This window comes from Pezoporus occidentalis, unplaced genomic scaffold, assembly GCF_034315485.1.
Source record: "Pezoporus occidentalis ecotype Australia unplaced genomic scaffold, CSIRO_AGI_Poc_V1 ctg18, whole genome shotgun sequence".
NCBI lineage: Eukaryota > Metazoa > Chordata > Aves > Psittaciformes > Psittacidae > Pezoporus > Pezoporus occidentalis.
This window is the reverse complement of record NW_026913640.1, coordinates 8,523,799-8,549,836: the sequence shown is the minus strand read 5'-3', so window position 1 is coordinate 8,549,836 and position 26,038 is coordinate 8,523,799. Positions and strand designations below refer to the sequence as shown.

General features: G+C 36.8%; 1 protein-coding gene across 2 annotated transcripts in view; it reads left to right on the top strand.

Annotated features, from left to right (window-relative positions):
• IFT88 (intraflagellar transport 88) overlaps nucleotides 1–25,635 on the top strand; it is a 45,183-nt gene extending 19,548 nt beyond the window's left edge. Inside the window, exons 14-24 of one of the 2 annotated variants that reach the window (XR_009964134.1) lie at nucleotides 301–387; nucleotides 1,105–1,291; nucleotides 1,873–1,981; nucleotides 3,394–3,544; nucleotides 4,638–4,753; nucleotides 7,547–7,599; nucleotides 9,085–9,150; nucleotides 10,638–10,744; nucleotides 16,833–16,893; nucleotides 20,385–24,694; nucleotides 25,368–25,635. Coding sequence is in view for 1 of the 2 variants with exons in the window: in XM_062615276.1 (XP_062471260.1) it covers nucleotides 301–387; nucleotides 1,105–1,291; nucleotides 1,873–1,981; nucleotides 3,394–3,544; nucleotides 4,638–4,753; nucleotides 7,547–7,599; nucleotides 9,085–9,150; nucleotides 10,638–10,744; nucleotides 16,833–16,893; nucleotides 24,602–24,694; nucleotides 25,368–25,489 (1,152 nt within the window). In the remaining variant the exon portion in view is untranslated. The remainder of the gene's footprint in view (nucleotides 1–300; nucleotides 388–1,104; nucleotides 1,292–1,872; nucleotides 1,982–3,393; nucleotides 3,545–4,637; nucleotides 4,754–7,546; nucleotides 7,600–9,084; nucleotides 9,151–10,637; nucleotides 10,745–16,832; nucleotides 16,894–20,384; nucleotides 24,695–25,367) is intronic. The other variant, XM_062615276.1, reaches the window with a different exon arrangement.
• Nucleotides 25,636–26,038: the final 403 nt, after the last annotated feature.

Below are 26,038 nucleotides of genomic sequence, written 5' to 3'. Positions count from 1 at the left end.
CAATATAAACTTGTATTTTGTATGTGTAGAATTGTCAGATACCTGTATACTTCAAGGTAACCATATCTAATTAAATTTTGAAGTAGTAATAAATAGCCAATACTTTTGGAATTTTGTGACCAAGCTTGTGTTTACTACAGATATATTTCTGTGTATACATGCTTACAAGAGTGTGTTACAAGCTCTAGTAATTATCATGTATGTGGGTTGATAATCTTTGCTGTTACTGGCAAGTTTATGAAAAAACTTAGCTGTAAGTTTGCTTCAGTGAGAAGTAAGTTGTTTCCAAATTACTTCTAGGCACTGGAGACTTTAAAAATGTTCGAGCAAAAGGATAGCAATGTAAAGAGTGCAGCGGCAACAAACCTTTCATTCCTTTATTATTTGGTAAGTGTTTGCTTTAACAAAACCAGTAAAGAGCTACAGTTTATGTAGCAACTTCTGTATGTTTGTAGCAATTTTTCTGTCTTTGTAAACAACAAGAATTTGTATGTAGAGGAGTTAACTCTGGAACACCAGTTCTGGCTGTAGTTTAAGTTTGGAACATGTCCTTTGTATCCTGTTGCTGGGAGGAAGAGTGAGATTAAGCCCCAGGCCCCGGAAGTATGCCTGCAGTGTGATTTGTGTAGAGGCATAGCAGCTGCATTTAAAATTCAGGTCCTGAAGACCCTGGCTGAACTTCAGGAACATGTGAAATATGTAGCTATGTAGCCTAGGCAGGTGTGATTGTGTATGAAGTTTATAGAATATGGGAATTTATTTTGATGTGTTTTTTTTTGTGTGGTGGGCTGTTTTGATTTTGGTTTTGCTGTGAGTGTGGTTTTTTGTTTTTTGGTTTGTTTTTTTTTTTTAAATAGAAATACTGCTTTGTTGCAAAGAAAACTGATTGGGACAAAACACGTCTTGTGTTCTCATCTTAAGTTCTCTGAAACTAGAAAGAGATGATCTGGCTTATGCAAGTACATATGGAATATTTTAGGACTGAAGAACGTATTATTTTTTCTTCATCCTCAATCTTCTGAAATTCCACCAAGTGTAAGAAGACACAGCTGTAAGAAAATTGACTGTCAAATGATTAATACAATGTTTGTTTTGTTCATGTAGGAGAATGAATTGGCACAAGCAGCTAACTATGCAGATTTAGCTGTAATTTCTGATAGGTACAATCCAGCAGCTCTAACTAACAAAGGAAATACTATTTTTGCAAAAGGAGACTATGAAAAAGCAGCTGAGTTTTATAAGGAAGCTCTCGGGAATGATTCCTCATGCACTGAAGCGCTCTATAATCTTGGTAAGCCAAAAGTGCTTTTAGGATTTAGATTTGTCTATAAGTAACACTAGTGTTTCTAAGAATCTGGCTTTCAAAGTTTTCTTGTGTAGAAATATATACTAATTATTATTGCTTTACTCAGTAATTTATGTTATAGCAAGGTGTTAATTTGTACTTCCTATCTCTTCTGCCAAAAAAAAAGTATTAACAACATCAACTAGTAACTGCAGCTGATTAACTCACTTTAAAGATAAAAATTTCTACTATCAACTAAAAATACACCAGTTTTAGCATTAAGTGATCAGTCATTCCCCTGTAAAAGCACTCCCTCTGCTTCCCTCACTCATCTTGTTAAAAAAGCATGATTGCATATGTTCTTGGTCTTTGATTACGTTTGTGTTCCTTGTGTTTATCAGTTTGGTAAGTCGTACTAGCTAGTAAGAAATGTAAGCATGCCTCTCACAAATAAAAGTCCATCAATGCCAAGGCAGTTATGCTACTCGTGTGTTCCTATTGCATTTTTCTTGGTTATTCTGTCAGTTAATGTGCTAAAGTCATCTTTTTTTCTTTGCAATAGTATCATAACCTTTTATTTTTTTTAGGTTTAACATACAAGAAGTTAAACAGAATAGATGAAGCTTTGGATTGTTTTCTGAAACTCCATGCAATCCTTCGAAATAGCGCCCAAGTCCTTCACCAGATAGCAAACATGTATCTTTTTCTGGATTATGATAAGGGACGGTGGTTTTAGTAGATTTATTTAACCTGAAATAATGTGTATCAGTCATGACATGATGACTTAGAAATTTACTGTAATGTCCATTGTAATTAGGATGATCATGCATAGATTCGTTCTCTGATGTTTGTGAAAATGAGAACAGAACTTAGAACCTTCTTGAACATTTCCAGTGGAGCAAGTGAAAAAATACATTAATACTGTGCACATGGCAGGGAATACCTTTACACTCAGTATTGTGTCCTGGAGTATTTAAAATGCTGCACATTAAAATAATGTGACAGATGTAAGCACAATTGAGTAAACCCTTTCAGAAAAAAATAATACAGTTAATGAAAGTGAAGTTCTGTTCTGAAAGCTGTTCCCAGATTAGTTAGTGTATGTTTAAAAAAACTTGTCTCCCATCACTGCAACAGGTCAACAGGTTGAAAAGCTAAGGAGAGGGGTTGGCTTTGCACATCACCAGTGACACTCTACACACTGAGTTTCTTTAATAATTCTTCTGAGGATGTGCGAAATCCTCCCCAGATTCCACTTGCTGTACTACAATTTCAAGAATAGTGAAGGTAATAAAAATATATTTTAGTAAAATAAGTAACCTCCAAAAATACAAAGGGGCTGTAATCTCTATTCCTCATATAGCTACTTTGCAACAACATAATGGCCCTACAACTCCTCTGGGGAGGAGTTTCTCTGCTCCACTGCTGTGTAAAACTGCTTTCCACCAATACTGGCAAGCTGTCTCCATGAAGGGCATGGTGCATAAACTGAAAAAACATGTTGGGCAGCTGCTCCAGCTCCCATTGCTGCAGAGGTCTGTGCTGCTAAGGGTGATGGAGGAGGGGAGATAATACTGTAGGCCTAATTACAGCTTAAGCTGTCTCTGTTCTCTGAAACAGCATTGTACACTATCTGTGCTGTGCTGCGCTGCTTAGACATACAGCAGAAAATTCTACTGCAGGCAAAAGTCTGTATTTGAGGATAGCAATTTTACCTGACCACTTACTTTGGGCCAAAATAATGTATTATGAGAAATTAACTAAGTTGTAAAGGCTACAGATAGATCACCTGGTCCTCACACTTGATTCTTATAAATGAGGAAGTCAAAGTAAAATTAGTGACAGAGAGAGAGAGGAGAACCAAGCCCAAGGTGTTTTTTGGTGAAAGAGCAGCCAGAGCCTCTCAATATAATTCTCTCTTCTTCATAGGAAAAATACTTTATAATACAAATGAAATTATGAAAACAATGTGTAGAAAAGACAGTGTATCTCCACACTTCAGTGACTAGTGTAACTGTCCAACATATGGATAACATTATGTAAAGTAGTAGGAATTATGACTAAATCAAAATATCATCAGTATCAGTCCTTGACTGAAGAAAACTCAGATATGAGATCATGGGAGATCCCAATCAAGCCATAGAGTGGCTTCTGCAGTTGATCAGTATAGTACCAACTGATCCGCATGTACTTTCAAAGCTAGGGAAATTATATGATAATGAAGGGGATAAATCCCAGGCTTTTCATTACTATTGTGAGGTACTTTATTGCTTTTCCAATGCACTTTGTCATAATTAAGGAAAATTTTGCCATAGCTTTCTATATCAAATTAACAATTGATTAAACTTTTATTTAAACCTTTAAAAATGTAATCCAAAAAAGGGAAAAAAAAGGAAAAAATAATTTTGGGGGACAGTTGACAAAATCTAACATTTCTAAGTCAGATCCTAAGGAAGCACATAGCTGGTGTTTCCACATGGTGTTTGGCCTCAGACTTTCATGTTTACATTGACCATTAACAATTTTAATTTAAAATATAGTCTAAGATTAAATAAAAAATGGATATCATAAATTTCATTTTAAAGGTGTGTAATATAACTGTGTTGATTGGAAGCTGTATCTATATAGTGGATATGGAGTACATATATATAATGTGTTTCAATTCATATATATCCAGATGCCTAAAGATAGGCATCCTCTCTCAGTTCAAAGTAGCTATAGTATTGTCTGTAGAGATTAGTCTGTTTTGGAAACGGGAATAAGACAGGAAGTTGCTTTGCTGCAGTCTGAGAGTTCTTTTCATCTGTGTAAAGCGAGGATGACCAAAGGCTGTGTTGCAGTCTGAATACTAGTGGAGAGTTGTGTTTAATGATAATTTTGTTGCCTATTTCAGTAGGAACTTGTAAGCTGAAACTGTTATTTATGTACATAATGTGTTTTGTAGAAAAGAATGCTTTTAAGTGAGTTTTCCAGCAGACTGTTAGAGTGTGGAGTTGTACATGTATTAGTTAACATTGTTTAATGTTCTAGGTAATCTACTCAAATGTAGACATGATGTAAGTAAACAAGTTTTGCTGTGCAGACTATTTAAAATAACAGTTTTCAAATAGGCTGGATGGAAAATGTGACAGACTCATCTCGGGTAACTTCTAAAAAGCATTCTGTAATTAGAAAAATTGGTATGCTTTTTTTTTTTTCTTCAGGATTGCTTAGTGTAACACACTACTTCCATTCATATATTACATGTTTTTGGCATCTGGAGAATTAAACACCTGAGTAAGATATTCCAGAAGTAACAAAGATGTTGTTTATCACTAAAATTGTGTTTCTTTCACGTTTTCTATTTTGTCAGTCATACAGGTATTTCCCTTCAAACATTGAGGTCATTGAATGGCTTGGAGCCTATTACATTGAAACCCAGTTTTGTGAAAAAGCCATTGAGTACTTTGAAAGAGCAGCACTTATCCTGTAAGTAATTGTTATTCTATGCCCACTCAATATTTCATGATTAGATATCCATAAGTATACCTAGAGACAAATTAGTTGGATAATTTTAATAATGTAAATAAATACCAAAGTTAAAAATATTTGGGATATTATTTAATTTTATCAACTTTCTAATAATCTACAACATGTTTTTACTCTTACTGTGCAATTTCAGTGTTAAGTGAGATCCTACATTGGGCCCAAGATAACAGGTGTTAGAATCTCTTTTTTCTATCCTCTGCCATTAAACACAGCTACAAAGTGGGGAATAGCTCTCCTAAGCCAGCAAGATCTCCTTCTCTGTTGCTTTATGTGAAATATTTCCTTTCTGTTATTTTTATCATGTGGTGACAACTTGATGATTTAGATAAATGCATCTTTCAGCAGTTCTTGCTGTATTTCTACTTTTAACATAACTTCTCCTTCCATGGAAAGGATATTACAAATAAGGTGTACAAGTAAGCAAAAATGTGCAGTGCAGAATTACCAATGGTCAGTGAAAATAAGTTGACAGATCAGATTGATCCTGATAGAGATATCTGAAATATCTTGAGTTCAGTTCAGGAAATTAATTGCCGATATTGTAATATAGGCAGAATATGATGCACTTAAGAAAGTATGTAGGCCATGTCTTTTGTTTTAGATTAGAATGGAAGCTTACCAGGCAAATAGATTACAGATTTAAGTTTGACCAAATTTCTGTTTAATCCAGAGTTTAAGCAGAATTCTAAAAAGACATCCATATATTCTTTTCATATGGAAACAAGTATTTGTCTTTATGTTCATGAAGAATTTTCTGTTAATAGGCCAAACAAAATTCATGCAACTAAAATTCACTCCATTCTTTGTGTTTTGAGAAACTGATTAAAAATCAGGTTAAGCAAACCTGACTGTTGCTTGTCTTGTGATGATATAAAATTTGACATTCTTTTTGTTCTGTGAATTTAAAAGGCATGCATAAACAAGATGTGAACAAAAATTTGTGCAATATTATTAAGGAGAGTTTATACTATGAATAGGTTATTAGTTCAGTAAAAAATGGTAATTCTGATTTTCAAAGGGCTTGAATTAGAGTAGACTTTAATGACAGAAGAGATAATACGAGGTTTAAATAACAATAAAAATTGAAACAAATAAATAGGAAAATGTAGACTAGATGAAAACACACTGGAGACAGTTTGCAGAAATCACAGTTCACAGGTTTGCCAGTATTCTTTTATTCATAAATACTGGCCACCTTAAAAAATAATATTTTAGTCAAGCTATAAGACTGCATATGCTGTCATTCACAGCCTTCTTAGAAGCTTTGGAAGGAAACAGCTGAAACTAAAAAGGATTATTTCATAATCATGTTTTGGCAAAGATCTAAATATTTTATGCTTCATGTTGCACTCATTCCATGCATGAAGTATGTGGATTGTAAAGTAATTATGAATAACTGGCATATGAAATTCTTTAGTATTATTTGTAATTGTAATCTATCTGTAATACAGAGAAATTATTTCTCTGGGGTCTGAGATTGTTAATAGTAGATAACAGAACACATGTTTTGCTGTTTATTTGGTATTGAAAATAGAGTCTAGATATGTTAATTGATAAGTATGAATATTGGGTTATAATTTACTACTAATTGTAAATAAAGTTATATTTTAAAATTCTAAGTTTATTTTAACCATGACCGGCATTTTCTAGTTTAACTTTTTTGTTTGTTTAGTATATTCAGTGTTTTAATCACAATAATTACATTTTAAATTGCAATCTAAGATACTGTGTTAGACATTGAATTAAGAAACAATTTTCTATTATTTGACATTTTACCAGCCTGCACAAATCTATGATAAAGGAGTTGTGCAGCTCATTCTCGCTGCTGACAATTTATTCTCTCTAGAATTTTTGTACTGAACTTATGGTGTCTGCTTGGCTGCAGTTATTGTTTGCAAGAGACATATTCAGGTGAAACTAAAAAAAAGGTGAAGCGGCTGTCTTTCGTAAACCTGTTTGGCAACTACCAGGCAAATAGATTATTTAGAGTTAAAAATGGCCTGTGCTGCAACTGGAGGGAAAAACTGAAGAGAATAAGTGCAAAACTATTCTGAAAACGTTAGCATACAGTGCTTTTGGGATGTGCTACTGTTGAATTGTTATTCGTGTGCGAAAAGAGCTTCCTTACAATGTTGACATGAAAATTCCCTAATTTTCATGTTACAAGAATGAGGAGAGTCCAACAGTTTTGGTGTACATGCTCAGACATATCAAATATTTTCTCTGACCGTATCTATCACCATTATGTGCTAAAAAGGACAGGTAGCAACTAGGCCATCAAGGCGATGACAGAAGAAGCCACAGTCTAAAGCGGTGAGTGTACTTTGTGGCAGGGATCCGTCCCTTGGGTGTGCATGGGACCCTACTGGTGGGACTTTCTTCTCAGAATCCAGTTTAGCATTTTGTTCTCCCCTACTACATGGTTCTGTACCTCACACACAGATTAGTCATTCATATGTCAGTTCAACTAATTGTGTCTGGAGCACAGAATCATGACCAGGAGAAAGCCTATAATATAAGACTACAAGTGAATGGCATCAAGGCCTGAACAGGAATGTGATGCAAGGGCAAACTCTGTGTATATTGAGCAGGCTAAATTCTTCTTTGGAAGGCAGTATGTTAGGTGAAAAAAATTGAAAGTAGTTTAATAGTAGATCTTTACCAATGCTCTGCAGGTGAGTTAGCTTATTTATTGTTTGGTAGAGTGCATAATTTTACTTTATCTGTATGCAGACCAACACAAGAGAAGTGGCATCTGATGGTTGCCAGTTGCTACAGGAGAAGTGGTAAGTTCTGTAACTTTTTTATAATTGGTTGGAGGCTTGTAACATTGGTTTTGTAATTAATTGGGGTTGTTCAGCTGGGAGAAGCGAAGCCTGGAGAATATATGAAGCGGGCTTGTAAGAAAGAAGGAGACGTTTTATCAGTATCTGTACTGATAGGACAAAGTATAACAGTGTTAAACTGAAAGAGGGTAGATTTAGATTAGGTAGTAGAAAGAAATTCTTTACTACGAGGGTGATGAGACACTGGCACAGGTTGCCCAGCAAAGTTGTGGCTGCCCCATCCCTGGAAGTGTTCAAGGCTGGCTTGGACAGGGCCTTGAGCAACCTGGTCTAGTGGAAAGTGTCCCTGCCCATGGCTACTGAATAAGTAAAATAAAGAAGTTAGTACACCATAAATTATCTGATAGGATTTTTTTCAGTGTAATTATACTACTATCTGATCTAACATAAATAATTAGATTTTAAAGTTGTGTAATTCTTATTCCTTTTCAACATCAGGTATAATTTTTCAATATTAAAATAGTAGTTACATCACACAAAGTCTTAATGTGCTGTATTTTCTTGCTGCGAATATAATACACCAGTAAGAAAAATGGAAAGAGACTAATCTTTCTGGGTTTTTTGTACCTAAATGCATTTTTGCACCTAAAATGCATTCAAGACACTTGATGACATAAGTGGTACTCTTCTTTTCTTGCTTTCCCATTTTATCACTCTTCTTTATGCTTCTTTAAAGCTTTGCAAAGCAGACTTCCATAATAAATATCTGAGCAAAGTGAGAAAATGCATTTATTTAATACAACAATGAGGAAAGGAACATGACTTAGGGAAGCCAGTGAATTAAGAACATTCAGCACCACCCAAAACCAGACATATTAACTGTTTTTGCAGCAAAGAAACACAGTGGTTTTGGCTGCTTTTTGGTTCATTTATGACTCATTGGCAAAATTCCCAGCTTATCGTGTTAACACATAACAGGTCAGTTTGATTTCTGCCTCACACTAGAAAAATAAAATCAGTGATATCTCAAACTTTATTGTCAGATATTTTATAGATATGAGGTTTTAAATTCACAGGATCTGTCAGCCCTTTCCATCATGATCAAGCCAAGCCAAAATTGAAAGCAAAATCCTAAAGAATAATTACTTTACTACCATATCTGGGCAAAGGGGAGAGACACATTTATTATTCTGATGGAAGGATGGACAGGCAGAGCTCAGCTGGTATGCATTCCTATTTGGCCAATCCATACATACGCAGCCTCCAGTGAGCCCTGGTATGTTTGATACAGCTTGTCTAGCAGATGGTTCATACAACAGTGGGGTCCTAGAAGCAGATCAAAAAAGTGCAAAACCCAGGTCTTATAATATTAAATCATGTACTCATACTGAAAAGATGAAGTAATGTTAAATTGTACCAGTTTCTCATAAGTTACTCTTTATTGTATTTGGATATGCGGATAGGAGATGTTTGATTTGTTTGCAGGTAACTACCAGAAAGCTCTAGAGAAATACAAAGTCGTTCACAGAAAATTCCCGGAGAACATTGAATGTAAGTTCATTGAGTGGTACAGCTATCAGAGGAAACACTGTTACATTGAATATGTGTGTTAGTAATCGTATGATGGAAGTATTTTTCATACAAAAATATTTTAATGAACTAACATTTTTATTCATGCTAATGCTGCATGTGATAATACTAAAGCATGATTTAAGAAATATTAAGGTAATGCTGAAGAGATGAAAATAAACTTTAACTGTAGTGGATTGGTTGAGTTTTTTCTCATACATACTTCCTAAGTTTTATGACTGACTTATTTATTTAATCTTTTTTACAATGAAATGTATGTATTTTACTTCCAGTCCCTGCTAGTTGAAACTCCTGCTGTTTATATATATGAGAAAATATTATTGTTAAGTTTTACCAAAGCCAGGCCTTCAAAAAGAATGTAGAAGGTGAGATTTTGTTGTTAGGTTTTTAAGTATAGTTAGGCAGCCAGTCTCTGGAAAATACTTTCAAATTGAACTGCAGGAAACATAACTTCGAAGAGTGAGATATTTGCAGAATCGGTCAAACATGTACTTTAAATGACTAAGCCCTGTAGAAAATAATGGTTGGTTCTGGTTGTGCAGACATCCTCTTTTGTCCTGCGCTGCCTCACTAATAACAAGCCTACACTTTTTAAATGCTATGTGGGAAGAATACTCACTGTATTTAAAAAAAATAAAAAATAAAAAATTGTATCATTCTGCTTTGACAAACGTACTGCTCATACATAATCATACTGTTGTCATACAGTTCTGTTGTACAAAAGAGATACAGTAGTATGACTCCTCAAAGTCACAAGCAAAATGTCACATTCATATGGTCACACATTTCAGAGGGACAGAGTATTTAATAAACCTGTTAGAATGCAGAAATGAGACAGTTTAACAGATTTTAAAATTTTCTGCTGCTAAAACAACGGTTCTTCTGAACGGTTCCTCCCTTATGTAGTTTCTGTAATTTACAAAGTGGAGGCAGAAATGAGACAGTTTAACAGATTTTAAAATTATAGTCAATCTTCATGTCTGGTTTGCTGTTTTTTTTTTTAATTTTATAAATAATAATCTTTAAAAATAATCAACCACAGCAACAGAAAAACTGAACCATTGTGATTCTGTGATTCTCTTGGCGTTTGAATGCTGTTGATAGTGACTCCTTGGTAATAACTTAATATCATTATTGCGCTTTCTAGTTTCCAAAATACTTTGCAAACATCAAGAGTTCTGAAACAGATGAATTACTATGTCTTATGCCTTTCCCATGTATAAATGGCATTTGCACTGTTCATGGATATAGATGCTGCATCATAGAAAATGTCAAGTTATTTGCAAAATATCACAACTTGAACAGGGATACTGGACTAGAATCACCTTGCATTGCTAGTTATTTGCATTGTTTGCCATTCTGTATGCCCAGTTCTGTTAGGGTGGGTATACTTGTCGTTTGACCTGCTTGGAAGCCTTTTTTAAAAAATGTTTTGCTTTTCCAAATAGGCCTCCGATTTTTAGTTCATCTTTGTACAGATATGGGTATGAAAGAAGTCCAGGAATACACAACAAAGCTCAAGAAAGTGGAAAAATTAAAAGAAATAAGAGAGCAGGTAAGCTTGTTTCTTTCTATGATTATAGGTGGATAAAGAACTGGCTGGATGGCTGCACACAAAGAGTTGTGGTCAATGGCTCAGTGTCCAGCTGGAGACCAGTAACAAGTGGTGTCCCTCAGGGATAGGTGTTGGGACCGGTGTTGTTCAACATCTTTATTGCTGACATGGACAGCGGGATTGAGTGCACCCTCAGCAAGTTTGCCGATGACACCAAGCTGTGTGGTTCGGTTGATCCGCTGGAGGGAAGGAATGCCATCCAGAGGGACCTCGATACGCTTGTGAGGTGGGCTGATGCCAACCTCATGAAGTTTAACCATGCCAAGTGCAAGGTCCTACACCTGGATCAGAGCAATCCCAGGCACAGCTACAGGCTGGGCAGAGAAAAGATTCAGAGCAGCCCTGTGGAGAAGGACTTGGGGGTGTTGGTTGATGAGAAAATGAACATGAGCCGGCAGCGTGTGCATGCACCCCAGAAAGCCAACCGTATCCTGGGCTGCATCAAAAGGAGCATGACCAGCAGGACAAAGGAGGTGATCCTGCCCTTCTACTTTGCTCTTCTGAGGCCTCATCTGGAGTATTGTGTGCAGTTCTGGTGTCCTCAACATAAAAACAACATGGAACTGTTGGAACAGGTCCAGAGGAGAGCTACAAGGATGATCAGGGGACTGGAGCACCTCCCATATGAAGACAGGCTGAGGAAGTTGGGGCTGTTCATCCTGGAGAAGAGAAGGCTGCGTGGAGACCTCATAGCAGCCTTCCAGTATCTGAAGGGGGTCTATAGGGATGCTGGGGATGGACTCTTCATTAGGGACTGTAGTGATAGGACGAGGCGTAATGGGTTAAAACTTAAACAGGGGAAGTTTAGATTGGATATAAGGAAGAAGTTCTTTACTGTGAGGGTGGTGAGGCCCTGGATTGGGTTGCCCCGGGAAGTTGGGAATGTTCCATCCCTGGTGGTGGTCAAGGCTGGGTTGTATGGAGTCTTGGGTGACATGGTCTAGTGTGAGGTGTCCCTGCCCATGGCGGGGGGGTTGGCACTAGATGACCTTAAGGCCCTTTCTGACCTTAACTTTTCTATGATTCTATGATAGAGTTTCACTGCCTATATAGAAGAAGTTAAAATGGCCTTTATGATAGTTAAAATCCCTGGTTTGGAGAGGCTTCTGTTTTGTTGGTTTTGGGTTTTTAGTTTTAAACTACTGATCAGCCTTGTATCTGAATGGTTTTTAAGCACCAGATTTTCTGTGATTTTAAATATTAGTGAAAGATGGATTATGTGGATGTGATGGGAATGCTGGAGCCACCTGCGTAATTCAGTGTCTCTGGAATGTCATCTTTCCTGCTTATTTGCCAGACTGTATAAAGTGTATTTATGAGCCAAGTAATAATGCAACTACAGGGAGAGAAGGGAAGCCTTGCAGTAGAACTCCTTTTTGCTGTATGCAAAGTTGCGACATTGACAGGTTCCATAGATGGAAGTAAATTATTAATGTTAATGTCGATTTTTAAACTGGAAAAAAAAGAAGTTCCGTGGGAAAGCTACAGGCTGAAAGGTATGGGATTGTAACTTGTGTTCTATTCAGAGGAGTGAACATGTGTGATGCACACACTTGCGTGAATAGTTTTCTTGCTGTTCCTGTGATAAAGTAAGATTTTGAAATTAAAGTTAGCTTTTTGTTTGGAAAGCATTATCCATGCTGTTGTGCTGCAAGGTATTCAAGCTTGCTTTTCATATCCAGTGAATTGCCTCAAAGCTACATAGTCACATTAGGACACATGAAGTTTTACCTAATTTACTCTGTCCTAGAAGCACTTACTGGCTCACTTTTGATGTCAGATAATGTGTAAATGCATCCCTAATTACTTCACTTTTACTTCAATTCCAGAGAGCCTGAATGTGCACATGTACATTTGGACATTTTAGAAATGAAACTCGCAAAGGGAGACACTGATCCAAGCATTCCAAATTCATGTTACAACCTTACTTTGTGGGAGGTAGTATTTTTTGGGTTACAGTTTGGGTTTTCAGAAAATGTAAAACTTAAAGTGCTTTGGAAAATGGGGAAAAAAAAAGCAACCCACAAATGTAGTGAGACTAATCTTTCTCCTTATCTCTCCCATAATGGTATTCGTAAGCAAAACAGATGACCACATACAGTGTTCCTATTCTGCAAAACTCAGCAACTAAGAGATCTCTCTGAAGTGTGTTAAACAGGCTTTGCTTGGTTTCCAGGGAATATTAGTTCAATGTTGGTGACATACATAGTTCTTTGCAATAACTTCCAATATGTCGGTGCTTTACTCGGGAAAACTGAGATGAAACCAATTAAAACTGTATTATTTTATAGCTAATAAAAGAAAGAGGTCCCTGGGAATGGAAAGGTTATCTGTTTACTTGCATATAATTCCAACATTTTTCACACTGAAGGTGTTAATTATGTGCAGTAGATCTGCAAATGTTGAGGGTTCTTTTTCCTTTAAGGTGGCTAATGTTTGAATATGAAAATAATAATTTGTCACATTACTTTTTAATTTCATGTTGGAAGCAGGAGCTTTCCTGAACAATTTCTGTACTTTCTGGTGGGGAAAAGCTACCAGTAAAATCTTTGAAAGATTGTTAGTAACACAGAAGTAATGTTTAAATTGTTTAATTCTTTTTCATTCTGAGTACATTGTGTTAAGGGACTTTATTGAGCGGTACCTGTATGACAGAGGTATCAGTGGAATCCACTACAGATGTATAGTATCACAAGTCATGGCATAGTTGTTTTAAGTGTTTTAGTTGTTTTAATAGTGATCATAATTCAGGCATGAAATGAAAATTTCCTTCTGTGTATTATAATTCAGGATTCCTATTTAAGTGTCTGGTGACTCTATCCTGTCACAAGTTAACCTTGCAAAGCAGAATTGTAGAATGGTTTGAGTTTGAAGGGACATTTGAAGATCATCTAGTCCAAGTCCAAGGGCACGGATGCCTTCCACTGGACTGTCCAAACTGGCCTTGAGGACTGCCAGAGATGGGGCAGCCGCAGCTGCTCTGGACAACCCTTGTCTCACCATCCTCATCATAATTGTTTTTTAAATTATGTCCAATGCAAGTCTACCCTCTTTCAGCTTAAAACTGTTGCACCTTGTTCTGTCACTGTAGGCACCAGTAAAAACTCTGCACACATCCCCCTTTATGTATTAAAAGGCCACAATAAGGCGTTCCTGGAGCCTTCTCTTCTCCAGGCTGAACAACCCCAACCCTCTCAGCCTGTCTTCATAAGAGAGGTTTAGATTTGAAATTAGGGAAGAATTTCTTCAACAAGAGGGTGGTCAGGCATTGGAACAAGCTGCCCAGGGAAGTGGTAGAATCACAGTCCCTGGAAGTGCTCAGAAAATGCATGTGACATGGTTTAGTGGTGGACTTGGCAGTCCTGGGGTAATGGTTGGTCTTGATGATCTTAAATGTCCAACGTAGTTTATTGTATGATGTTTATATTAACTTACTGCGATTTAGTACACTGCTGTCCTGCGTTAGAAGTTGAGTATCTTTCTGGGACAGGATCTCAATGTCAATGCTGTCTTGCATATAATAGCCCTGCCGTTCTTTTTTGCTATTGGTATTACATCTGGGGTCCCATCCCCTGGTTTGAGGGATTTTTTTTTTTTTTTTTTTTTTCTGTGCTTGGTTGGTTTGTGTGTGTATGTGTTTTTTCAGTCTTGTGTTTACCATCTGGCTTTGGAAATTACTAGGTATTTTTGTCCGAAGAACTTCCTTATGTCATCCATGAATGTATAGTCATAAACTATACTTTCAAGTTCTAAAATTACCAAATTTTAATATTCAACCACCTAAGTTTCTAATAGGAGCACTGGTTTCAGTTAGCAATACCAGATATAGTTCAGTTCCTGCTCCAAATTTCAGACCAACCCATGATTTCTTGATTGCACCCAGTAAAGAGAGAAAAGATAAATGCTAGTGTAATATAGTGACATTTCAAAGTCTGCACACAGGCTTTGTCTTCCTGTAGAAATTTATCAAAATTTGCTATTCTGGCATTGTTTTTTCCAGAATAAGTATATCCACATTGAGTTTATACCAAAATAAATATTCTAGAAGACTTATTGCACTCGGTGCTCAAATACGGACAAGTTGTTAAATACGTCCAGCCAAGAATCTGGAAACATCTGTGGGGTTCATTCTGTGCAGAAGTTTTTCTCCCTGACTCTCACAGTGTTGGATTTTTCTGTAACCTGTGTATGCTGGGTTTTTTTTCTTTTTTTTTTTCTCTCCCCCCCCCCCCCCCCCCCCCCCCAACTGCATTAATCTTCCTTTTTCATGCTTCAGTTTAAAAAAGACAGGTAATACTGTAAAAGTTCACACAACCTTCTTAGCACTGATGTATATGCACATTGCTATTTATTTCCTTTCAGTGGGCTTAATGACTGTGAGCGAGGGCCTAATTGGTAGTGGTGTGAAGCAGTGGTCATAGGTGCAAATATGGGGGAGGGGGACAGGGGGGGTTTACTGCCTTTACCTTCAGATATCTACATTTGGGCTAATCATCCTAGATGTCTTTTGCAGTCATGGGAGAAAAATAGGCATTTATAGCGTGGAAAACATTGGACCTATTTTAAAAGTCTGCTTTTAGATGGGGTGACTTATAAACTACTCACTTGGAACTTTACAGGATTTAGTCATATGCTTCTATAATATTCTGGAAGTAAAGTCCTAGGATGTAAATGCCATGAGGGCTCTGTCATACAGGGACCACTTCCCTCTGGCAGACAGCAGCTGAGCTTCCACTGGCAGACTTGTCAGTCATTCAACATTTGGAGAGTCTGAACATGCTTCCTGAAGGGCCAATATGTGCTATTTCACAGTACCATGAATAGAATATTCAATACAAAACTCAGAGAACATATTTTAGACTTGAGGATTTCCCAAAATAAATAAAAAGCATGAGAAATTCTGGTCCCAGACTGGGCTGCTCCAAGACCATTCCTGGTTTCATGCTAGGCTTGCTGCTTTCCTGTCTGACTCCGATGACTTTTGATTTAAGGGTTCTTCCTCTTTCTGTTGGCATGAGTCATGAAAGTTCATTCACTTCTTCTGTGTTATTCCAACTTCGCCAGATTCCATGGTATTTTTCTGATGAAAAATGAGAGAAAAAGCTACAGTAATTGACCTGAATACATGGTTAGGTAGTGTGCATGTGTGTTAATCAGATTCTGAATTCATATTTTTAGATAAAATGCAGAGATTACTTTATTAACAGTTGAATGCTGCAAACATCAAGTTTTTATACCTACCCATTGAAAAGTCCCTCACCTAGACGTACCTTCTTGTAATTGACAAGGTACATGCATGAGAAATTTGGTGTTTTGCCAGAAGACAAGTCCGCTATGTGATACAGAGGTATTGCTTTGATAAACTGTTGAAGTTTCCAAATTACACTAAAAGCCCCACAGCTGGAAGATGTTTATGGTACCTTCCTCAGTGCAAGACAGCTGACTTTTTAAACACAGCTTTTAAAGTATTTACCTTCACCTTTATCTTGCATTTAACACTCAACAGCAAATTAAATTTTGCTGTGAAGCACAGTGGCGTGCCAAGTATTCCAAATTTAAGATATATGGGGTGAATAGTTCTCTTTATAGATTTCCTTACTTCCTCCCCTTGAATCTTTACAGTAATAAAACGCTTGTGGGATTTACAAGATGTTAATAGGCAGAGGCTACTTTGAACTCGTGCAAGAAGGGCTATGTTGCCTGTTTATTCAGCTGTACTTTAAGAAGGTACATCTGAACTTTTTTTACACACATTCCTTGTATAAATTTTATCTGAAGAAAAATAAGTTTTGAGATACTGTTTGAATTTCACAGACCTCTTGTTTTATGTAAACATGGGATTTAACACTGATTTTAGGGACAATTTTGTGCATTGAAAAAACAAGGTTTATTAGTTACAGTTTAGCAAGCCTAGTTTAATGTTCTCCTACTGTTTTATTAATAAGTTGAGTTTTCAATTGTCTCTACTGTATATTACTAAATAGTGGTTTTGTTCTGTTCTCTTCAAACTTTTTTGACTGTTCTCCAGCGCGTTAAATCTGGCAGAGATGGCAGTGCACGTAGCCGCAGAGAAGGAAATGCTAGTGGTGGTAAGTACTTAATGCTTCTGCTTAAATACCAGATTTGTCAGGATTCTAAAGTGTTTGTAAAACCCCCTTACATTCTGAAATGCACACAAACATGCGTGGAGTAATATGCAAGTACTTCACAAATTTTCACACATTTTGATTAGCTCATTGCTGTATGAAACTTCAACTGCTATAGCAGCATGCATTTGGTCTAAGCTTTGTGCTTTATATACAAATCTCAGTGTATTCATAAAGCTAAATTTCTACTTATTTTCAGTACTGTGGATTTGAACATTTTATCCCATTAACTCTGGAATATTTACTAAAAGGAATAATTTAGTTTAACAAAACAGAACATATAACCCATGAAAAAGAATTCGTAGACTTTAACATGGAGGAAAGGGAGTTTCATGCCCACCATCTACCCTGTTACATTACGTGTTTGTCAAAAGTTCAAGAAGCTATTTTGTGCAACCTGCTCCGTAAGAAGAGTACACTTGTACTATACTTGAGCTTTCCCCTTTTCCCAGTACAGCAAAGTTGAAGTACTAGAGTCTTCCATAGATGAAAGCTTGCTTTCTGACTATAAGTCTTTCTGCCTTTATAGATTTACAATGCTGACTTTCGTAAATGTAAAACTTTAGCCATGTAAGTCTGGAAACTGGCCTGCTTTGTCTTTTCTCTACTTAGTGGTCTGCATTTTATAGGGCTAATGATTTTTCCCTCCCATTATTAAATCCACAGAATGTTAGTAATGTTAAACCTAACTGTTCCCCACTGCTCTTCTAAGGAAACTAGCAGACTTCAGTCTACTTCAGGCAGCTGGAAAAAATATCCTTATTTTGACTCGAAAAGGAAATGGTTTCTTTGTATTCTGCTTTTAGTTTATCTTAATATTGGTGGGCATCATAAAAAGATATTCTCTATAAATTCTTGCCTCTTTTCCCTTTTTCCTGCAGAGAAATAATTTACAGATTCTTTTTTTTCTTACTTGGTAATTTTATTTCTTCATCTACATAACTTTACTACATTTATCCAATTCTGTAGGGTTATGGAAAGTCATGGAAATTCCTAGTGTAATCATAACCTTTGTGTGATGCTACATTTATGAAGACTGCTCTCCTGGGTTCTCTAATGGTTAAGAATGAGCGTTGGATGCTTAAAAGAGATCTCATTCCTTTTTTTCAGTTCAAAAGTTTCACAATAGAAGCTTTTAAATCATTTTTTTGATGTGTAGAAAAAACACCATTCACCTAGGATTGAATTTTACCTGTTCTGGGCCCCAGGCCAAAGTAATTCTTGGGGTGAAATTCCTTATTTTGGTATCAGAGAAGGATGGAAACATTTCTGAACTCTCCTTTATTACATAAGGATCAGGCAGCTACCTGGAGGTGCCAGCAAAACAGCATGAGACCGCATCAGTACCTGTTTTCTGTCATAAAGTGGATATGCACTATGGCATATAATAAATAGAAATTAAGAGTAGCATTTGTAGCAGGCAAGAATATTGACAGCTGTGCAAAACACTGCATGAGGCATATAGGTAAATGGCACAAAGAGTCTCTCTTCTTACAGCTATATTGTGTAATTATCTCTACCCTTATTAGTGGAAAAGGAGAGGGTAAGTCAGTAATTTAGCAAAAGAGGATATAAATTATGATCAAGCTGGGAAGATGCAAAGACAATATTAATCTCCAAAGTACCAATTTGTCTTTTAAAGACAGAAGAATCTATGGAAAGTTGTCTTATTTTAAAAATTAAAAATAAAATAAAAAAACAAAACCCTTCCCTCTACTCTGAAGATGATCACATGAGGAACTCTGACTGCAAATTCTAGTGACTACAAGGCATTACTTTTTCTCTCCATAACGAAAGTAATGCAAGAAAAGCAAATGCAGACATTTAGGATGCCAACATAAAAAGGATGAGAGGGTAACCAGGGTCAGAATTGACCTACAATTTGTCCTATTAATTACTCTGTAATTGACTGTAGCTCAAGAGATGAACAAGTCTGTATAAGAACATATTTGAGAAGTCTCCATTATACAAATTTAGTGCCAAAGATCCAGCCTTTCTGCATATGACTTGGGAAACAAGCAGAGATACAAAGAAGGTCCTGTATTGAGCCTGGAGTTAACTTTCTGCTGGGATTCCTCATTAAAAGTTGTGGTGAGATGTACAACTTCTGCGTTTTTAGGAGGAGTCAAGCACATTACGCGTTTTTTAACCACTGTGATTGACTCTGGGGATCTTTTATCAATGAAGAAACTGAAGACGCACAGCAGCAGGTGTTAAGGACTGTGATGTAGTTTGTCTGCCTTTTACTGAGGATGACTGAGAGAAATCTGAAGACCCAAACATGATTTTGTCCGATGTTTGGCATTATTCACCAGATTATGAATCTGTATTTTGCAGTGAAGTCATATATGAAGTATAAGCATGGGTTGTTTTATTTCAGAATCTCAGTAAAATTTTGATAAATTAATGGCTTCAAAATTAAAAAAAAAACCAAACAAACATTTGTGTATATTTTAAGATTAGCCTTTCCCAGTGTTGCTGCCAAGACCAAAAGGGATCTTTTCCCACCCTGTATGAGGGACTTGCCATCATTACTGAACCCAGTGAAGTACAGAATCCTCCTTAGTTTAGTACTTGCTAGCTAAATTGAAGTACTTACTAGCTAAATGAAGTGTGTATGCATTCCAAATATTTTAGGTATAATGCATGCTTTATTTCTTTCCTTTTACTAGGTCACTATCCCCATACCCTCTGGCATTCACAATGGATATTTTTTTTTTGTCTCCTGAAGTATTTTGTCCGTATGTGGTTATCTATATTAGGAGTATTAATAAATCAGGCTTCCTTGGTTTAGGAAATACGATCTAAAATTGCTTTTAAAGAGGAAGCTAAGAGGGAAGAGAACTTTAAGTCAGCAATGTTTGTACTTCATAGAATACCTACTACTTTGCCAATATAAATTAAACAAAAAGGTGCATGAGATGCACCAAAATATAATTTGAAGTATGTGATGACTGTATGCATGGATAGTAGACAAAATGGTAAAATTGAGAAAGAGAAAACTGATATCTAGATCCGTCAGTTAAAGTCTACTTTTGTGAAAAGAGTAAGCGTGAAATCTAAAAGGCCTACCCAAAATTAAACATGCTTGTTCCCTGTTGTTATAAAAAGTGAAATTGCCTTTTTCCCACCTTATCAGATTTATGACTTGTAATCTTTCTGATTCATGTTGGAAGCAGATGACATTGGTACAATCCCTTAAAATTCCTCTTCTTAAAAAAGAAAAAACAAAACCAAAACAACAAAGAAACAAGAACCCCCCAGCCAAACAAAAAAAGCCCCACAACCAAACAAACCAAACAAGAAAAACCCAAATGAACAAACACAAACCCCTGGAGGGAGCTAGCAGTACATCTGAGGTTAGGCAGTTCTCAAAGATTTCCTTTCCAATAATCTTTTCTTGTTTTCATGCTCATCTTTTTTGTGTTTTGCAGAAATGTGATAGTAACATCCAGAAATTGAAAGTTCAGGCACTGTGGGTTTTACTACACTAAGAGACTTTTCAATAGCATAAGGCCTTTCATAGATAAGGGAAAGTACAACTTTAAGGAATACATTACCATAGGAGTGTTTACTTGGTCTCTGCATTTGCCCTGCTCTGTGAATGGTGAGTTTTGTACTGGATGAGAGGAGCCATGCAGTCTTGGACATGAGCCCAAAGAAGCAGTGTTGAACTCAGTAGATGAAAGGCTGAGCACTTCTCATTCTCCTTGTTACTTCAGCCTAGCCAGATGAATTTGGAAAGGAAACCACGCAAGAATAATTTAGGTGTCTTTTTCCCTTTTTCATTTTCAATTGTGACAGTGTCAGTGGAGAAATGGCTTTGTCCATCTCAAACAAACATCCCATAGTCAGACACCCTTTACCAGCCCATAGGGATCTCCTCATATCATATGGAAGCACGTTATAGATGTCAGGGCTGTAAGCATCTCAATCTTGACTGTGATACAGGCAAGTGGTTCTCTTGTTACCCTGTAGCCAGGACTTCAAAATCATTTATATTCTGTAGGTTTTGTGTGTCTGTTCACACTTCATTATTTACACATCATTGTGGGATGGTTCTATTGACTGAGAGGGGGGAGGATTTAGTTTTTTTATAAATAGGGAAAATATCTGAGTGAAGAAAACATCTAAAATCTGTTTTCTGCAACTGAAATCACCTAAGGAGCTATCTGAACTGACATACCAGAAACAGTGTTGATTTTTATTTAACAGAATTTCAAATCAAAATGAACTTGCATCTGCTTCCCATGGCTGTTTCTCTGTTTTCACATTCTGCCTGTTAACACTTAACTTGCTGTTCTCTTTGGTCAAACCAAAGCCCCCTCTTCTCCAAAGGTGGAGTCCTCATCCCAAATATGAAAGATATACAGAGCTGCATTTAAACACATTATGGATTTAGTGAAGTACCTGTAGTCTTTCAAAACATTAGCCCACTATGCACTTTGTAGCATAAACATTTTCCAGAGGAGGTAGATTACCAAACAACCTTACCTTTTGGTATCTTTAATACCAGTAAAATGGTACTAAAAATTCTAATTTATGTCCTTTGTAATACTGGCGGAATTTCTAATACAGTATCCATCACTGTAATTGCAAACAGTGAGAGTCCTTAAAAAAAAAAAAAAAAAGTTTTCATTAGGTAAGTTTTAAACATGCCAGTAACCTGCTCCAGCACAGCCTGCTGCCCCTTAACACAGCATGCGGCAGGGCAGAAAGGGGAGGGTACTCCTTTCTGTGGTGAAGTGAGGCTAGATTGGTAGGTTCAGAGTAAATGAAAGATGGAACTCCTTATCTCAGTTTGTTCTGGATACAAAAATTTCACAGGGGCTTAAGGGAAGACTGAACAAGTTCTTGAAGAATAAATCAATCAACCCATTATTAAATATGAAGAGCAGCCCCCAAGCATATGCTTGATTTACAGATTGTTGGGAGGCTAGGAAATTATTCTTGGAGAGCTACTATATATGCTTGCTCTACTTGTGATTCTCTTCCCTGAGCATCTTGTCATACTTTTGTATGGACAACAAGCCAGTTTAGATAGATCTTTAATCTATTAAGGTATCCTTATGTTCTTATATTTTAAGCGTTCAGAGGATACTGTGCCCATGGGCGTTTACTCTTCATAGTTTTTTCCATGGTGCATTTAGTCAAGGTGGGATATACTGATCAAATAACTTGCAACTTCAGGGAAGAACAGTCCAGCCCCTCTCAGCATTTCTTTTCTTTCCCATTCCTGGGCATGTATTCTTGCTGATTCCCTTGAGCTGCTTCTAGCTTTAATCTAACCATTCAGTGAGTTGGTTAAGTGCATTAAACACAGTAAATAATGTGTTTGGGCAACTGAATAAAGTCTGAAACCTAAAAAAACTACATTTGTGTGAACAGCTAAATTTATTCACTGTAACAGCACTCACAATTCCATTTACTGTACTGACTCATAAATGGAAAGAGAAGCTTGGCCACCAGGATTACATGCTGAACATCAGGCAGGCATCTTGCTGCTCAGGATGGCTGTTTTGGGCATCTCAATCACAGCACTAAGTGCTTAAGAAACATCAGAGCTGTGGGGGGTGGGGGGGGACAGCAGTTGGTGAGTTTTAGATACTTCAAGGGTTGGACATCCAGTAGATGGAGAGAGAAAAGAGGGGGACATTCAGCTTCAAATTTTGGACATACTGCTTCATTCCCATCTTGGATGTAGTCCTAATAAAACTTAAAGGTCCTAGAATGCCCAAGAATGCTTCTGTTTTCAGTTGGTTTAAGGCAGTAAGATGTACAGGTAACTTCCAGTGTTATGTTTGTTGCAGCCATTTTGGTTTGACAGCTATACTTTTTTTTTTCTTCTTTTAGTTAATATAAAATCTTTTGCCTTCCTCTGGTACTATCACTAAAAGCTATGTGTTTTTCTCCTTCACAGTTGAAAACCTGTGATACGCCAGCTTCTTCCTCTTTTATTGTCATTAAAACCAGTTCTTACTTTCTGGCACCAACCAACTAAACCTATGGAGTTTATCTCATTAGTTCAGTCTTCCCCTAGTGGTGTTGCTGCTGTATTGCTCCTGTCTTTGCATTTCCTTGCTGCTTCTTCCAACTTTATTCATCAGTTTCTAAATTACTTGTTTTCCATTGCACAAGAGTTTGTGCCTGCTTCTATCCTACTCTTTCTCTCCCTGTTAAAACATTTTGTATTCTTCTCTAAACTGTCCACAGAATGTTTTCACCCATACAATCTTTGAAGCTCAGTGCACACTTCCATGTTGTGCAGGGGTGTCCAAAGCCCACTGAAATCAAGACGCAGCCCTTTTGTCATTTCACAACCTGTTTGTTGAGCCCTCCCAATCAAACCCATTGATTTCTTTAAGTTCCTTCAAATCCTTCATCAAGCATTCACTTCTTCTATTAAACCTATCAGTGAGAATTGATCCAAGGGAGGCTGATGTACATTAAAATAGATTTTCCATGCTTCAACGCTTTGACTGTAATTTGTGTCTTGTAAACATATTAAGTGTTTAACATGTGACTGTATTAAATCTTTCTTGGAGCAGAGACATTGTCCTGCAATTCTGAGTAAACTGAAGTCTGCAGTGATGTTTATAGAGAAATAAAGGTTTGTCGTCTTTGTGGAAGAGGGTTTGGGTTTGGTTTGCTTTTTTTTTTTTCTTAATAGTAACAGCATTTATAAAAAGAACATTTATAGTAAACAAGACAATGGAAGTGTGTCGCCAAGTCCAGACTTTGTAATGCATGTTTGCTGAATTAAACCCATTTTTCCTCCATATAGATGGAGGAGTTTTAGTAATAGCATTGTTCCGTATTGTAAATAAGCGTGTTTGCATTTGGCTGTGTGGCATATCCTGCCTTGTAAATATAGCAAGCCAAACGTGAAAAGTGTTCTCGTAGGAGAAAAATTGCATTAAAATTTGTTGTAGCAGAAGAGATTGAAAACTTGCCATGAATGCAAGAAAGAGATTCAGAGGCGGACAGAATATTTAAAATGTCTGGAATACTGCTGTGGCAAGAGAATGTTAGTCTGACATTGTCTGGGCAGGAGGCAGCCCTTGGAGCTGACACATTCCTTGGGGCCCTGCTGCAAACTGAGCTGCCAGCACAGTGTTTACAGCAAGATGCAGGGCCAGGATGGTCTGTGTACATGAACTGTACCCGCCTGCCATGCAGACAGCACGTGCCAAATATACTCTTCTAATTAAAAGCAATCTTAGTGTTGTATTTAATCTTGACATTTTGCAACAGGTTGATCATACTAACATATTAGTAAGCACACAGATATATGGAATGTCCATATACATTGTGACAGTGTTTATATTTATCATGCTTATTTTAACTCCAAAATGTGACCGTAATTTATAAGCAACTGAAATGTCCTCATTGGAAGCAGAAATATTTTAATGTGTGTACTCCAAAGTAAATAAGGCTGTATATGTATATGTATTTTAAAACACACGTGTAGACACAGTGTCCGTTGTGTTTTAATGACCACTATTACAAATAAGTACTGTATCCATCATGAAAAGATGGTTTCATCCAAATCTTGTTTGACAGATAGTAGCTGAATTTACGTTGCCCTTGTATCATGATTTCACAGAATGTAACAGCATGCTATTTGTCTTCAACTTCTCCCCCCTCCCAGATGGTGGCACCAAAGGGGAAAGGCTGAATGCCAGACTAAAAGCTTTTCCTGAAACAAGTGAACCCTATGAAAGTAGCATCTGTAAAGAAATAGGTAAGTGGACATCTTACACCTTCTTACTTTACTGGCCCTTAAAGATGGGGAGATGTAAAAAATAAGTTATTGGAAGAGCATGTAAAATTAGACAATTAGAAATACATTTTCCTTGTAAAATAAATGTGAAGAGTGGCTTTAGGTTCATTCTTTAGAGCTCACTATAAAGTAATAGTAAATATTAAGAAATGTGGCCCATGTAAATACTTACTACTTTTGATACATCTGCTGCCAGTTCTTGTGGTTCTGCAGTTAGAAGTTCTTCACTAAGACTGAATTTTCAAAGGTGTTTAGAAATCCAAATCCATGTGGAACGTGATGTTTCCTGAAATGGCCTTCCTTAACCAGCTCATCAGTCCTGCTGCTCCATGCACTTTTCCCAAGTTTTTCTCACTTAATGACTGTAATAAGATAACTTTATCTTTAAGCTCCTATCACTAGCACTCAGGTACTTTGCTCCTGGGGCATGCCTGCCCAGTTATCCTGAATGCAGTATCTTGTTCTTCTGTTCATACCCTCTTTCTGGTCTGCATATCAAAGACAAGATGTGTAATGACATATCTTACAGATGTGTAATGCTAAACTCCACCCTTGTGTTTGATTATATATGTTTGAAACAAAGCTAAAATTAACTTGTAGGTAACTGCTTCAACTGTATTTTTTTAAAACCTAGATGTCTCCTACATAGATCCACTTGGCCCACAAGCAGAAAGACCAAAAACTGCTGCAAGAAAAAGGGCTGAGGAAGATGACTTTGCTGATGAAGAGCTAGGAGAGGATATGCTTCCAGAGTAGCATATGGTCCACTCACAACATCTTATCCTTTTAAATTTTTTAGCAAAAACACTTTGATCCATTATGACCTGGATTTTGATAAAATCTTTGTGAAACACTTTGGGTATATGGTATCTTACATTAAACACATGGATTTGAAGTTGCAATCTTTTATAATTGATTTTTATTTTTTAAATAATGCTGAGGTTATTTCACTCATGCATAGAAACTACACAGTTACTCATTGCAAGCTGTACCAAATTTGTAAAGCTTTTGCTTTCAGAGATATGTGCAGTGATAACAGGAAACACAGCAGCCTCTAAAATTTCACCTTTTGGTGTGAAATACCTCAAAGCACTGTTGTAAGGCTGAAAGTCCCATATCCTTCTTCCAAAGCCAGAATTTATTTAAGGCTTGTGAATTGACTTTCTGAAAATGTTTGGATATGACCTTGGTCATCTTTAAGGCCCCAGTTCAGCAAAGCACTTAATACTGACACTGAAGAAAGCATCTTAATTTTAGTCTATCTTTACCTGAACTAGGGCCATTTTGCAGTCTCATGGCAACCTC